The following is a 16,698-nucleotide window of genomic DNA, read 5'->3' as shown; positions in this document are numbered from 1 at the left end:
TAAAAAAGAATGAAGTTTTGTACTGATATAGGATAATCTTCAAGGTAAACTAAGTAAAGAAAAAAATGCAAAATGGGAAAAATATATAACAGCAGTGGTTTTGGAGAGTGAGTAACTGGGCAAATGAGAGAGAAAAGTAAGAGTTCACTTTATGCCTATTTTTTTTTAGTGTTTTCAACCATGTGAAAGCATTATCTACTCAGAAAACTTAAAATAGATATGATAAATACACACACACACACACACACACACAAAATTTGTTAATGGCAAGACCCAAGATAATTTAAAATAAAGAAGTTAAGGTTCAATTGCCCAACTATTAAACTATTAAAAAGAAAAAGGGTGTATGGAAGGGAAGCACTTTGTAAACTAAGGCTAAATAGAAATAAAACATGTTTCATAGGCTCGAGGCAACCTGTTATGGTAGATAAAACACAGCACAACAAAAAGGCAAGGAAATTTCCGTTCTAGTCCTACTTTTAATCCTTGTAACAGCAGTGTTGACAAGTCACTTAGTTTCATGTCACAGTCTGTGAAACATTTCCTGCCTATGCTCAAAGAATTCTTTAAGGATCAAATAAAAAAAATACCACACTTCATCACCCTGTAAACCGGAGTAAGACATAAAGTATACAGATTTTAGGGAAAAGGGTAAATTATCATTAACATATAGAAACTAAGATGTTTTCCATTCTTTCAGTTTTAGACTCTTAACAAGTTAGAGTCGGACACTACTGAGCGACTGAACTGAACTGAACAAGTTCTTGGCAATTTCAAATCCTTGAAACAATCAGGCTGCCATAAGTTAAATGAGAGCATACAGTGCAGAAATTGATATGATTTTTCCAAAAAAGTACCACATTACTAACCTTTATGTTACTAACCTGATTAGAACCAGCATCAAAACTATCAGGAAGAAATTCGAGATGGCGAATGGCACGAACTTTGGTGGGCATCTGGATAATTCTAAATAGCTGTTTAGCTTCCAAGCACCACAAATGAATGTGATTTGATTTGCCTCCCGCAGCCAGGATTCGGCCATCCCTGCAGAACAGACAGGTAAAAAAGACTGGATTAATTATTTATGGCAGCACTATCCAACTTGATCCAGTATCATGATGGAAATGTTCTCACCTACGCTGTCCAAAAATGTCACTACTGGACTTCCCTGGTGGTACAGTGGATAAGAATCTGATGCAGAGGCCACAGGTTCCATCCCTGATTGCGGAAGATTCCACGTGCTGTGGGCCACTAAGCCCACGCACCACAGCTACTGAGCCCTCGCTCTAGAGCCTGAGAGCCACACCCGCTGGGCCCACGTGTCACAACAAGAGAAGCCACCACAGTGAGAAGCTTGCGCACTGCAAGGGAGAGCAGCCCCCACTCACCACAACTAGAGAAAGCCTGCGCCCAGCAGAGAAGACCAAACGCAGCCAAAAATAAACAAAAACCCAAACAGCAAGAACCAAAATAGTCACGATTAGCCATGTGTGATTACCGAGAACTAAAATGTGGCTAGCACCTGAGGAAATTAATTCTTAATGTTTATTAATTTAAACAGGTGATGTTACAGAGCTGGGAAAGGAAGGAGATCTACTGCAAGAATGATGTGAATGGGCCAGTCACAGGGTGACCTGGAGGAAGAATTCCATGCTTGTCAGTATTGCTGATTGGCCAATACAAAAATGTTGAGACAGGAATAAGGTTAGTATATAAGGAAGAATGAGAAGCAATATTCAAGTGTGGCTGAACACTTAAATTAGATGGGGAAGGAAATAAGATGACAAAAGGGAGGGAAGCCAAGACCAGAGGACAAAAGGCCTCAGGGGATATGGCGGGGAGTTGGACTTTCCTAAGAGCAATGTAAAGCCTTTCAAGGGAGTTGGACAGGGGAATGATTTAATGATTTAAGAAGACCACTCTAGCTGCTTTGCAGAGACTGAGTTTAGGAAATGAGATTAAAAATACACAAAGTAAGAAAGCTATTATATTGCAGTAGCCTGTAAAAGGGCTTCCCTGGTAGCTCAGTGATCAAGAATCTGCCTGCAAAGACACAGGAGACATGGGTTCAATCCCTGGGTCAGGAAGATCCCCTGGAGAAGGGAATGGCAACACTACAATATTCTTGCCTGGAGAATCCCATGGGTAGAGGAGCCTGGCGGGCTCCAGTCCACGGCATTGCAAAGAGTCAGACATGACTGAGCAACTAACACACACACATCATAGACAAAGGGTTGTATCAAGAGGGTTCAGAGTCGACCTGAAGATAATCTCACTGGTCAAAGATGAGAGAACCAGAGCATCACTAAGAATAATAATTTTAATGAGTCAAACCATGTCAACTATGCTTAAATCCATGAGTTTACAAAGATTAAAGACAGAAGACCTTCAATGGCCACCTCTGAATATGCCAATAAACAATCCATTATTTGGGGGGAAAAGGGTTTTTTTTTTAAGATGAAGAAATCAAGCATTTTATCCTGCTTTTCCTTTACTAACTGTACAGGAAAGTAACCAAAGAGTTGATGAGAGGAAGCTTCTTTCTCGAGAGGGTTCTGGTTAATAAAGGAGAAGGAAAGACAGAATAGTTCCATTTTGCTAACCTCCAATGCAACACAGGATATTTAGGTGATGATCACCAATGACCACTAACATCATAAGAAAGAGTTCTATGTCCCTCCAGATGAAAGTACACCAACCACCTACAATGTCTTCTTGCTCCCAAATCAAACCAGATCAGATCAAGCCTCCAACTTATAGGAAATATGACATAACCAGTTTATAGTAAATACAGATGAGAAAAGATCACATTAAATAGCATCACAGGGATGTAAAAAGCAGAATCTAGAATATAGAAAACTACAGGACAAATGACCAGTTCTTTAACAAATTAACTGCAAAGATAATATAAAGAGAGTTATATCAACCAAGGCCATGTGTGAACCTTATTTTGTTCCTAACTTGAACAACCAACCACAAAAATGATTAATTAGACCAATCGTGAACTATGAATAATAATTATAGTATTATGAATTTGTAAAGGTGTAATATAGTACCACAGTTGTGTTTCAAAAAGGGTCCTATCCTTTAGGGATACATGCGGAAATATTTATGCATGAAATGATACACTTGGGCTTTGCTTTACGACGACATAGTACACAAGTAGCAGATAGTTAGCAGTGGTGAAGAATCTGCCTGCCAGTGCAGGAGACACAGGTTTGATCCCTGGGTTGGGACGATCCCCTGGAGGGGGAAATGGCAATCCACTCCAGTATTCTAACCAGGAAAACCCCACAGAGGAGACTGGCGGGCAGTTTACGGGATCGCAAAGAGTTGTACGTGACTAAACACAGGCAGAATTATAGACAAGATAGGAGTGGCTATTAGTTAATGCTTATTATAGCTAATGAGAATACCAGCCTTACGATTCCATATACTTTTTATATTTTTGTGTACAAGAAGTAAAAATCTTAATACCATATCTGAGATCATATCTTAGTTTAAAGGAAACTTTTGCTCGTATGACAATAAAATACTGAATGAAAATTTATAAAATTTCACTGGAAGTTAAATTTCTTAAAAATCCTCAGTGTCTCAAAGTGAACATTACCTGGTCACGGCAAACACTTTGTATAATATATTAGAGCTTTCAGGTGGAGCTGGCAATTGATATTTGCAAACAAGAGTATCACATTCCCAGGCGAAGATGGAATTATCTTTAAAACAGCTGAGGATGGTATTACTTAATGGTAGAAAGAAAACCTAAAAAGGGAGGAAAAAAAGTTATTGTTTATATAAGGATCATTTAACCCTCTTAAGTTTAAAATTTACAAGTAGTTAATTCTTTCTTAAAATTATTTTTTCTTAAACTGGAGAAAATACATTTACAATATATTCCAGGGGATAAAACTGATATTTTATAAACTATTATAAACCAAAAGAAAAGGTAAACTCCTTTAAACAAAAAATAGGTGACTAAAATGACAAGTTTATTCATAAAATACTAACAATTCTTAAATATTTAACCTTATAAAAGATTCAAATGAAAATAAGATACCATTTTATGTGTATCAAATTTACTTTAAAATAATGCACAAACTATACAAAACACAAACCATACATATACACAAAATGTACATAGTATATTTATACGTTATATACTAATATACAGTATTAAGTACTAACAACCAAGTGTTAAAAATATTAAATGTGGGTGAAACTATAGAAAAAGGAACTGTGATACACTCCTGCTGGTAGTAAAAACTGACTAAAGATACTGTATATATCTCAAGTCTTATATTTCTTCTGAATAATCAATCTGCTTCTAAGGGTTAATTCTTTGAGGGAAAAAACAGCAAAATGCTTTAAGATAAATATGTATAAATGTTTGCTAAGCATTTTTGCAAAAGTAAAAACTTGAAAACAAATACATGATGTTAGAGATTTTATATTTTATTAGGGATTCTCATATTTTATTAGAGATGCAATTTACTTAATGCACAATTGAGACTGAAAGGTGGAAAAGCTGAAAATGTCATTTTATTCTCATAATTTCTATTTCTCTATTACATAAGCAGTCAGCAATGCTTACTTCAATCATGTAACATTTTTATTAAAATTGACCAATATTTTCTCATAGGTTTCAATGGTCTCAAATAGACCTTTGTGTGCCATCTGTGTAAAACACAGAGAGGGAGGTAGAAAAGGAAGCAAAGAACATGAAAAAAATTCAATACCCTAAGGACAAGCATTCCTAGCTATCCCCTCAAAATAAATTCCTGCTAACAGTTACAGCTCTAGCTATTTATTCTTTTTTCCCTTTATTTTCCCCTCAATACAGCTTTGGTCTTCTATTTTATTCCTCTGAACCACAGAAGAATTATAATTTCTTTATACACTCGTCTGCCCACAGGAAATCTACCCTAAGACCCGATGCATGGAACCCCAAACACTGCGGACAAAACTGAGCAAGAGATGCAACACCCTTCGCAGCTGAAGATAGTCGGTTGGTTCTGAGCGGGCAGAAGTCCTGTCTGTCTTGCTAATTCTTGTGTGGTCAGTGGCAAGCACAATGACTAGAACTTAGTAAAGGTGCGCAACAGTTTTTTGTGAATAAATGAATGAACAAATCTTTTTCTTACTAGGTTGTATAGTATACGCATCTTCACCTTTAACAGTTTACGTCGAGTTCTAGGTATTTGTTCTTTGGTTCCACACAGATCAGCCTTCTTACCCGCATTAGAACTGACTCTAACACTATGTCTGAACACGTCTTCTTGTGTCTACTACTGTGTCTTTACAAGCTTTATTATTTTTATTTATTTTTTTTTTATTATTTTTAAAACATATGACTGTTTTTGTGTGGAAAGAGAGGGGCAGGGACTCATAGAGGAGGCAGAGCACCTTTAAGGATTTGTTACCTTTCATTCTGACATCTTCACAATTTTACTGGTGTCAGAGGGAGTGCTATTAATACATTCCTTGGGGATGAAGTGTTCAGCATCTCTAACACTGGTCTAGAGTGTCTCTGAGTATTCAGAATCTAGACGTAACCATCATCACAGTAGTGAGAGAGATGTCCAGAGAAAGAGAAGGATCAACACGGCATCTACCATGGCTTTCCCCAGTGTTACAAAAACAATGGGTCAATAAAGCATCCACATGAAATATGGCAGCCTTGCAACTAATTTGTATTATTGTCATCCAGCTATTGTATACTATAGCTACGCAATGCTTCTAACAGTTAAAAACATTACTATAAAAATTTTAGAGAATTGTAAATATATATATTTACATATATAATACATTATCTCTTTTTTGATAATAATGCTAAAAAACATACATACATGCATACAAAATGTACTATGGACCATACCAGTTAATTAGAACAATCTACTAAGGACCACAGCTGTAAGACTCTAAAAGATGCTAGCTCAACTACATCAGATGCCCAGGCCCTTGCCTGATCCAGCCTCTCCTCACTTTTGTCCTGGGCTCCCTTTATCAAAGACAATCTGGTAGGTCTTTTGCCAACAGTTCCATTTTATTAAGAAGATTTGTAATATGAAGGTCTTACAGAAAGAACTTTCTGTAAGAAAGTTCTTTCTGTAATGAATGCATTAAATGAATGCAATCTATAATGAATGCATTAAAACAGTTTCCAATCCGATGTCAAAAAAAGTGTCTTAAATTTTTTATTATAATTAGCAGTATTTTTCTAGAAAAGTAATAAAGTTTATTCCTACTGAGAGAAGCAAAAGCTTAAAAGTTAATGAGCATCAGCTGCTATTTTGAGGAATAGCTGTGATAGATTATTGCCTACATGATTATTCATTACTAGATTTGTAATTTTAATTGCCAGATTTTAATGATTATAAAATTGTTCCTAATGAATCATGTCATTATTTAGATAGTGTCATCTCCTGACAAACAAAAAATGCTTAGAAAAAACTTCAAGAGCACTAATAAAATATACTTTATGAAGGCTGGCTGCACCTTTTCCTTACAAAATATGAAAATCCTAGGCTTCCCAATTCACTTTTGAGAGGTATGTGAATTCTTTTCAAAGTTGAAAGAGTTCAGGATAGTAGTTAGAGAAAGTTAACAGTGAAATGTACAATTCAGCAAAAATTTACTGAGTGCCCATGTATATACAGACTAAGCTTCAGATCAGATCAGTCGCTCAGTCATGTCCGACGCTTTGCGACCCCATGAATTGCAGCACACCAGGCCTCCCTGTCCATCACCAACTCCCGGAGTTCACCCAGACTCACGTCCATTGAGTCAGTGATGCCATCCAGCTATCTCATCCTCTGTCGTCCCCTTCTCCTCCTGCCCCCAATCCCTCCCAGCATCAGGGTCTTTTCCAATGAGTCAACCCTTGGCATGAGGTGGCCAAAGTAATGGAGTTTCAGCTTTAGCATCATTCCTTCCAAAGAAATCCCAGGGCTGATCTCCTTTAGAATGGACTGGTTGGATCTCCTTGCAGTCCAAGGGACTCTCAAGAGTCTTCTCCAACATCACAGTTCAAAAGCATCAATTCCTCGGCGCTCAGCCTTCTTCACAGTCCAACTCTCACATCCATACATGACCACAGAAAAAACCATAGCCTTGACTAGACGAACATTTGTTGGCAAAGTAATGTCTCTGCTTTTGAATATGCTATCTAGGTTGGTCATAACTTTCCTTCCAAGGAGTAAGCGTCTTTTAATTTCATGGCTGCAGTCACCATCTACAGTGATTTTGGAGCCCAGAAAAATAAAGTCTGACACTGTTTCCACTGTTTCCCCATCTATTTCCCATGAAGTGGTGGGACCGGATGCCATGATCTTCATTTTCTGAATGTTGAGCTTTAAGCCAACTTTTTCACTCTCCACTTTCACTTTCATCAAGAGGCTTTTGAGTTCCTCTTCACTTTCTGCCATAAGGGTGGTGTCATCTGCATATCTGAGGTTACTGATATTTCTCCCGGCAATTTTGATTCCAGCTTGTGTTTCTTCCAGTCCAGCGTTTCTCATGATGTACTCTGCATAGAAGTTAAATAAACAGGGTGACAATATACAGCCTTGACGAACTCCTTTTCCTATCTGGAACCAGTCTGTTGTTCCATGTCCAGTTCTCACTGTTACTTCCTGACCTGCATACAAATTTCTCAAGAGGCAGATCAGGTGGTCTGGTATTCCCATCTCTTGCAGAATTTTCCACAGTTTATTGTGATCCACAGTCAAAGGCTTTGGCATAGTCAATAAAGCAGAAATAGATGTTTTTCTGAAACTCTCTTGCTTTTTCCATGATCCAGTGGATGTTGGCAATTTGATCTCTGGTTCCTCTGCCTTTTCTAAAACCAGCTTGAACATCAGGAAGTTCACGGTTCACATATTGCTGAAGCCTGGCTTGGAGAATTTTGAGCATTACTTTACTAGTGTGTGAGATGAGTGCAATTGTGCGGTAGTTTGAGCATTCTTTGGCATTGCCTTTCTTTGGGATTGGAATGAAAACTGACCTTTTCCAGTCCTGTGGCCACTGCTGAGTTTTCCAAATTTGCTGGCATATTGAGTGCAGCACTTTCACAGCATCATCTTCCAGGATTTGGAATAGCTCAACTGGAATTCCATCACCTCCACTAGCTTTGTTCGTAGTGATGCTTTCTAAGCCCACTTGACTTCACATTCCAGGATGTCTGGCTCTACGTCAGTGATCACACCATTGTGATTATCTGGGTCGTGAAGATCTTTTTTGTACAGTTCTTCTGTGTATTCTTGCCATCTCTTCTTAATATCTTCTGCTTCTGTTAGGTCCATACCATTTCTGTCCTTTATCGATCTCATCTTTGCATGAAATATTCCTTTGGTATCTCTGATTTTCTTGAAGAGATCCCTAGTCTTTCCCATGCTGTTGTTTTCCTTTATTTCTCTGCATTGATCGCTGAAGAAGGCTGTCTTATCTCTTCTTGCTATTCTTTGGAACTCTGCATTCAGATGCTTATATCTTTCCTTTTGTCCTTTGCTTTTCGCTTCTCTTCTTTTCACAGCTATTTGTAAGGCCTCCCCAGACAGCCATTTTGCTTTTTTGCATTTCTTTTCCATGGGGATGGTCTTGATCCCTGTCTCCTGTACAATGTCACGAACCTCATTCCATAGTTCATCAGGCACTCTATCTATCGGATCTAGGCCCTTAAATCTATTTTTCACTTCCACTGTATAATCATAAGGGATTTGATTTAGGTCATACCTGAATGGTCTACTGGTTTTCCCTACTTTCTTCAATTTAAGTCTGAATTTGGCAATAAGGAGTTCATGGTCCGAGCCACAGTCATCTCCTGGTCTTGTTTTTGTTGACTGTATAGAGCTTCTCCATCTTTGGCTGCAAAGAATATAATCAATCTGATTTCGGTGTTGACCATCTGGTGATGTCCATGTATAGAGTCTTCGCTTGTGTTGTTGGAAGAGGGTGTTTGTTATGACCAGACTAAGCTTAGTGACACACTATTAAGTGTTCTCTGATGCCATCATCACAAAACCTTGTCTGATACATACTGAACCACAGTAATCAGAAATCTTAGGATTTATTCCAAAATCTCTAGCTAACAGAGCTAAATGTCCTACCTCCTAGTATCAACAAAAGAATTAAAATTTTCTAATTCAAAGAAATGTAATTGGTTCACCTGAGAGCATAATGGAGCCACTTCAGAGTAAACCAAGCTTCAACTCAGAACTGCACCTCTTTCATAAGCTATGTGACACTGGGCAAGTTACTTAATATTCCTGAAGTGCAGTTTCCCCAATTATAAAATGTGGATAGTTGTATCTACCTTTCAGGATTATTTAAGCTTAAAAATAACAAAACAAAGTGTTAAGTACATAATAAGGACTCAACAATTGGTATCTATTACTGCTGTTGTTTAGTTGTTAAGTTGTGTTGGACTCTTTGCAACCCAATGGACTGTAGCCTGCCAGGCTCCTCTGTCCAAGAGATTTTCCAGCCAAGAATACTGAAGTGGATTGCCATTTCTTCCTCCAGGGGATGTTCCTGACCCAGGGATTGAACCCAAGTCTCCTTGCGTCTCCTGCACTGCAGGTGGATTCTTTACCACTGAGCCACCTGTGGTATTGCTATCTATTACTATCAATTACCAGTACGGCTAGGTACAAAAATCAGTGGAAAGCAGATGGAGCAGTTAATTCTTTAAAAACATCTTGAAGTCAAACTCAAACTATTGACTGATAGTTTCTAATCCGAAACCTTTAGGGAAGATGTGTTCCAGAATTCAGAACTACTTATGATCTGAGAAAGGGATCAAACCTGGGTCTTCCACATTGCGAGCAGATTCTTTACCATCTGAGCCACCAGGGAAGCCCAATACAATGCATATTCTGTAACATTATGTAGAACTCTCAGTGACTTAGAGCGACACCCCATACTCAAATATATTAATATTTCAGCCTCAGGTCAACTTAGTTCAGATTTTGCTGCCAGATGAATTCCAATCAGATTCTGCCACCAAATGAGTTATTAAAAAACATCTGGGTTTTTGAGTTGCTAATAAGGGATTATGCATCTACTTAATATAGTTCAAAAGAAAAAGAATACAGTTACCTTATAGCTTTTTAGAAGATACCTAATTGCACTGAAATAATCCTATAAAGCTGGATAACAGATAACAAAAATAACAGCAATATAGAAACAGCAGCAGCTACAGCTAACTAAGCACTTATTATGCACAAGCTTCGTGCTAAGCGCTTTGCACAGATTATCATTTTCAATCCTGAAACCAACCCTGAGGTAAGCACGATTATTATTTCCATCTTACACACAAGGTGAATAGCTTGTCAAAAATGATTCATGTGAATCTACTCAAGACTTTAGACTTAAATTCAAGTTTCCAAGAAATCAGTAGCATCAGCTGCTACTTTGCAACAAAGGTTCGTTAGTCAAAGCTATGGTTTTTCCAGTAGTCATCTATGGATGTGAGAGTTGGACCATAAAGAAATCTAAGCACCAAACAATTGATGCTTTTGAATCTTGGTGTTGGAGAAGACTCTCGAGAGTCCCTCGGACTGCAAGGAGATCAAACCAGTCAATCCTAAAATAAATCAGTCCTGAATATTCATTGGAAGGACTGATGCTGAAGCTGAAACTCCAATACTCTGGTCACCTGATGTGAAGAACTGACTCACTGGAAAAGACCCTGATGCTGAGAAAGATTGAAGGCGGGAGAAGAAGGGGACGACAGAGGATGAGATGGTTGGATGGCATCACCAACTTGATGGACATGAGCTTGAACAAGCTCCAGGAGGAGTTGCTGATGGACAGTGAAGCCTGGTGTCCTGCAGTCCATAGGGTCGCAGAGGGTCAGACACAACTGAGTGACTGAACTGAACGTACAAGGTATCAGGTGAGAAAACAAGTTAAATGATGCAATGAGGAGACAGTAACACAAATCCAGAATGTGTGGCATTTTCCAACACAACTAACTGGCCTGGTGTCTTTAAAAAAAAAAAAGAATTAATGTTAGGGAAATAAAAGAGAAAAGGTGGGAGACCATTTTAGATTAAAAGAGCAATCATAAATGAAACCCATATCATCATGTGTTACCATGTGTCATCAATGGGAAAAAAAAAATCACAAAATTTGTATTTAAAATATAAAAGCAGACTCAGCCATAAAAAAGAACAAAACAATGCCATCTACAGTAAATGGATGGACCTAAGGATTGTCATACTGAGTGAAGTCAGACACAGAAACACAAATATCATCACTTAAATGTGGAATCTAAAAAAAATGGTACAAATGAACTTAGTTATAAAACAGAAGCAGAGTCACAGATGTAGAAAACAAACTTAAGGTTCAGTCGCTCAGTCGTGTCTGACTCTTTGAGACCCCATGGACTGCAGCACGCCAGTCTTCCCCATCCATCACCAACTCCCAGAGTTTACTCGAACTCACTGAATCCGTGATGCCACCCAACCATCTCATCCTCTGTTGTCCCCTTCTCCTGCCTTCAATCTTTCCCAGCATCAGGGTCTTTTCCACTGAGTCAGTTCTTCGCATCAGGTGGCCAAAGTATTGGAGTTTCAGCTTCAGTATCAGTCCTTCCAATGAACTCTCAGGACTGATCTCCTTTCTGGTTGATCTCCTTGCAGTCAGAAGGACTCTCAAGAGTCTTCTCCAACACCACAGTTCAAAAGCATCAATTATTTGGCACTCAGCTTTCTTTATAGCTATGGTTAGCAGGGGATAAAAGGGGGGAAGGATAAACTGAGAGACTGAGACTGACATCTATACATTACTGTAGGTAAAACAGATATCTAAAAAGAATCTACTGCAGAGCACAGGGCATTCTATTCAATACTCTGTAATGGCTTATATGGGAAGAGAATCTAAAAAGGGATTTCTGTGGTGATCCAGTGGTTAAGAATCTGCCTTGCAACACAGGGGACGAAGGTTCAACCCCCAGTCAAGGAACGAAAACCCCTCATACCTCAGGGAAACTAAGCCCATGCACAATTACTGAGCCCATGCACAACCTCTGAGCCCACGTGCCACAAACTAGAGTCCATGTGCCGCAACGAAGATTCTGTGTACCTCAACTAAGACCTGAAGCAGATGAATAAACTTTTTTTAACAAAAAGAATCTAAAGGTGGACATATGTATAACTAATTGATTTTACTGTACATCTGAAAGTGACACGACATTGTAAATCAAATATGCCCCAATAAAAATTTAAAAGTAAAAAACTGCAGTAAAAATATAAGTTTAATAAAAACTTGATAAGAACTAAAGTTTTGCTTTAAGTTTAGTTTACAATTACTTCCTGTTTTCAGCAGAATAAGCCAGGAGTGACAACCATCTGACTCATCTCCAGTTCTTGTATGGCCCAAGAGAATGAGTTTTATGTTTTAAAATTATGTCATTTCAGGTGGTTATGTAAGTACACACATATCCTCAATTTTGCTCTTTGCCAGCAAAGCCAAAGATGTTTACTATCTAGTCTTTTGAGGAAAAGCTTGCTGGTAACCTAAAGATAGACTATGATATTCTATTATTTTAGAAGAATATACTTATATGTATATTGCATACTGTATTTACATTTACTACATTTAATTTTATTTTATCACTAAGATTTGGAATCCTATTTTTTTAAACTAAAATGTCTGAACCACCAAGCCAAGGTTAAACCTGGCAGCTCTTTAGTGTATACTATTCTAGTTTCATGGTAAAAATAATAGATGGTTTTTGTGTCATTGTTTCATGACTGTTTCCATTGTGGCTTCAACTTTCAGTGTTCTCTTTCTTAGACTTTAAAAAAACTTAAGTATTAAAGCAACTGAAGAAAAAACCTACCAAGGCATTTGACCAAAATAGCTGATGAGTAAGCTGGCTGTAACTTATACCTTTTTTAAATGATTAAGAACCCTGGGATTTTTGTGGAGACTACAAAATGACATGAACTGCTAGTTGTTCATGCTAATAACCAAGAAATTAAAAGCAATACTGCATGTATAATATAACCTGAAGCAAATTAATTAAATGGGAGATGCAATCCTGAAAACAGCATTTAGCTAATCAAATAGCAAACAAAAACAAACCTTAAAAACAAAAGAAATGGATTTTTAAAAAGTGATACAAGTGTACAATGGAATACTGATGAGCAACAGAAAGGTACAAACAACTGATGCATAAAACAGCAAGGATGAATCTCAAAAACATGATGCTGAATGAAAAAAGGCTTTACACAAACCATTACTGAAAAGCTCTACTTCTGTGAAATTTTAGAACAGATAAAACTAACCCACGGTAGAAGAACATCAGAGGAGTGCTTACCTGGGAAGGGATATGATGGAACTTTCTGGGATGGTGGTAACAATGTTATGCTATGCTAAGTCACTTCAGTCGTGTCTGACTCTGTGCGACCCCATAGACGACAGCCCACCAGGCTCCCCGGTCCCTGGGATTCTCCAGGCAAGAACACTGGAGTGGGTTGCCATTTCCTTCTCTAAAGCATGAAAGTTTAAAGTGAAAGTGAAGTCGCTCAGTCGTGTCCGACTCTTAGCGACCGCATGGACTGCAGCCCGCCAGGCTCCTCCGTCCATGGGATTTTCCAGGCAAGAGTACTGGAGTGGGGTGCCATCGGTCGGCCAGGCGCGGCGCGGCGCCTCGCCTCGGCCGGCGCCTAGCAGCCGACTTAGAACTGGTGCGGACCAGGGGAATCCGACTGTTTAATTAAAACAAAGCATCGCGAAGGCCCGCGGCGGGTGTTGACGCGATGTGATTTCTGCCTAGTGCTCTGAATGTCAAAGTGAAGAAATTCAATGAAGCGCGGGTAAACGGCGGGAGTAACTATTACTCTCTTAAGGTAGCCAAATGCCTCCTCATCTAATTAGTGACGCGCATGAATGGATGAACGAGATTCCCACTGTCCCTACCTACTATCCAGCGAAACCACAGCCAAGGGAACGGGCTTGGCAGAATCAGCGGGGAAAGAAGACCCTGTTGAGCTTGACTCTAGTCTGGCACGGTGAAGAGACATGAGAGGTGTAGAATAAGTGGGAGGCCCCCGGCGCCCCCCCCACCCCCCGCCCCCGTTTCCCGCGAGGGGGCGGGGTGTGTCCGACTCTTAGCGACCGCATGGACTGCAGCCCACCAGGCTCCTCCGTCCATGGGATTTTCCAGGCAAGAGTACTGGAGTGGGGTGCCATTGCCTTCTCCAGTGGTAACAATAGGTTTGCACATTACAAACGTATATGCATTTATCAAAATTTAACAAATGAATGCTTAAGACATACATTAAAAACAAAGTTTACATCAACAAGTACTAAACCCAATTTAAATGCAGGCTGAAGCACTGATGAGCAAGTATACTGATGTCCACAATTTACTTAAAAAAAAAAAAAAAAGTGAGTTAATAAACGAAGGGACAGACAGATGGATAGATTCATAATATAGTCTACTAATATGTGTAAGTATGATATGCGCTTCCTAGGTGGCTTACCAGTAAAGAATTCACCTTCCAATGCAGGAGACACAGGTTAGATCCCCAGACACAGGAAGATCCCCTGAAGAAGGAAATGGCAACCCACTCCAGTATTCTTGCCTGGAGAATCCCATGGACAGGGGAGCCTGGCAGGCTACAGTCCATACAGTCACAAAGAGTTGGACACAGCTTAGCAACTAAACAGCAACGAAGTACGGTATGGTACAGCGGGACCTAGGTGGTGGATGCACATGTGCTCACTGTGAAATTCTTACAAATCTTCTATACATTTAGACTTTTTCATAATTGGGTTAAGAAATAAAATCAATCAGCTAAGTAAAAACTATCACCTAACTAAAGTTGAAGTTACATACTGTAAATAATAAAACAGTTTTGCTTGTTGCTGACATAACTGAGGCAAAATGAAACATTACTTATAACATCCGTATCCGGCTGATCCACAAACTAGCCTGAGAAGCACCACAGACCAAGACTCGCTCTGTCCACTGACCTTCTGTATTCCAACAGACTGGAGAATATTCAGCTTTCTTTTTCTCTGGAAGGTATCCAAGTCCCAGAGCTGTGCTGTATCAGAGGAGGTGGTAATGGCGTATCTCCCTGACCCGTGCACAGAGATCGAAAACACCGATGATTCATGCCCTCTCATCCAGCTAACCAGCTCCTTGGTGACTGAGGGAAAAAGGCAAACAGTCATACAGGTCAAACCTGGTATTTCATCCAAGAACAGATTCAACAGATGGCCAGGGATCACATGAGGTCCCTTCAACTCCATTAACATCTGAAAAGAACAGAAGCCTGTGACTGGCTGATGAAGTGCACCAGGGGACATGGTAGTCACGTGGATTATCAGGGAGGCAGGAGGAGATGAGGCTGAAAGGGGGTTTAAGAACAGTCTTGAACGTGACATGACAGAAGCCTGGGCTTTCTCTTGAAATAGTCTTATATGTAAGAATACCGTATCTGGGCTGTTTCAGAAAGAGCACTTTGAAGACATAGTGAATATACTGGAGAGGAGGAAGAGATTACAAAATGACTAGTTAATCTGTTGCTGTGATAATCCAGGCAGGAGATGAGGAGGGTCTCTACTAAGCATGTGGCAATGGGGAAAGGAACAAACTCAAGAGCTACAAAGGAAAAAAATCAAAGGACTCAGTGATTCAGTGGATCCAGTGGCTCCAGTTTAGTTACGTAAACAGGAGGTGACTCTACTATGTGACATAAATACACAAGGGGGATCAGACTTAGTGTGAGAAGAGATAACAGATTTGATTTCTAAAAACTGACTGTGTGTGTGTGTGTGTCTGCATGTGTGACACACAGGCAGAGAAAAAAGACACACACAACTATGTCAAGAGAAAGCCCAGCCTTCTGTCGTGTCACGTTCAAGAGAACATCAAAAACCCTCCACGATAATTATCAGTGGGTAGTAAAATTGTAGTGATTTTTATTTTCTCTTTACATTTTTCTGTGTTTCCAAGTTTCCTATGACAGGCATGTTACAGTTTTATGGTCAGATTTGGTTTGTTCCTCCAGAAAGATGAACCTGGGGCCCAGAAAGCCAGATGTAAATCTGGGAAACATTAAGATATAAAGTAGGTCAAACTGAAGACAGAGGAACAGATAAACGCTTGGGAAGGGAGGACTGGCTTCCAAACACCAGTCTGAAGTCTGGCGTCACTTAATGGGCAATTTTTCACTGGCCTTCAGTGAGAAAAGAAAAATAAGCATAACATGATGAGTTTTCCACAAAACTGAATTTAAAATACTACCTTTAAATCTATTATATCTTTCTAAGTTTGTTAAAAAAAAAAACCACTCCATTTCATGAAGTTACATTGTTTTTTCCAATGTCAATTAGCAAAATTAAAAGTTGACAACCTATGTGGGTTCCTCTACTTTTTCTTTTTAATTGGGTCAAATACCCAACTGGAGTGGGTTGCCATTTCCTTCTCCGGGGGAACTTCTCAACCCAGGGATTGAACGTGGGTCTTCTGCCTTCCACGCAGAATTCCTTACAGTCTGAGCCATCAGGGAAGGCCCATCCAAAAGTCTAGGAATCACAAAAGAACCCAGAAAAGTCAGAAAAGTAGACCCAAGAGAGGTTAACAGTAGAAAACCAAGACTCCTGAAAGGAGCTAAAGTGTTAGAAGCTATGGAGAAACAAAATGAAAAGTATGAAGAGGATTTATATGATCAGAGGTTA

At 39.2% G+C, this 16,698-nt stretch overlaps 1 protein-coding gene and 1 long non-coding RNA gene across 51 annotated transcripts in view; one reads left to right on the top strand and one right to left on the bottom strand.

Moving 5' to 3' along the window:
- The window catches only part of TBC1D31 (TBC1 domain family member 31), a 66,771-nt gene that overhangs the window by 39,010 nt on the left and 11,063 nt on the right, over positions 1–16,698 (bottom strand). For 29 of the 50 annotated variants that reach the window (XR_015140908.1, XR_015140904.1, XR_015140902.1 and 26 more), the window contains 3 exons: positions 14,986–15,164; positions 3,611–3,762; positions 885–1,044 (listed from right to left, as the gene is read on the bottom strand). Coding sequence is in view for 30 of the 50 variants with exons in the window: in XM_086337075.1 (XP_086193201.1) it covers positions 885–1,044; positions 3,611–3,762; positions 14,986–15,164 (491 nt within the window). In the remaining 20 variants the exon portion in view is untranslated. Of the gene's footprint in view, positions 1–869; positions 1,045–3,610; positions 3,763–14,985; positions 15,165–16,698 lie in introns of all 50 variants that reach the window. The other 21 variants (XR_015140900.1, XR_015140898.1, XR_015140899.1 and 18 more) reach the window with 1 other exon arrangement.
- On the top strand, positions 1,322–5,129 carry LOC147359570 (uncharacterized). The gene is made up of 2 exons (XR_015140920.1): positions 1,322–1,704; positions 4,913–5,129. It is a non-coding gene; the product is annotated as an uncharacterized LOC147359570 (long non-coding RNA).

The sequence above is a fragment of the Bos grunniens genome, chromosome 14 (assembly GCF_055505025.1).
Source record: "Bos grunniens cultivar Pamir isolate PY7600 chromosome 14, Bosgru_T2T1.0, whole genome shotgun sequence".
Lineage (NCBI taxonomy): Eukaryota > Metazoa > Chordata > Mammalia > Artiodactyla > Bovidae > Bos > Bos grunniens.
Note: the sequence above shows the minus strand (reverse complement) of the source record. Positions and strands in the feature narration are given on the sequence as shown.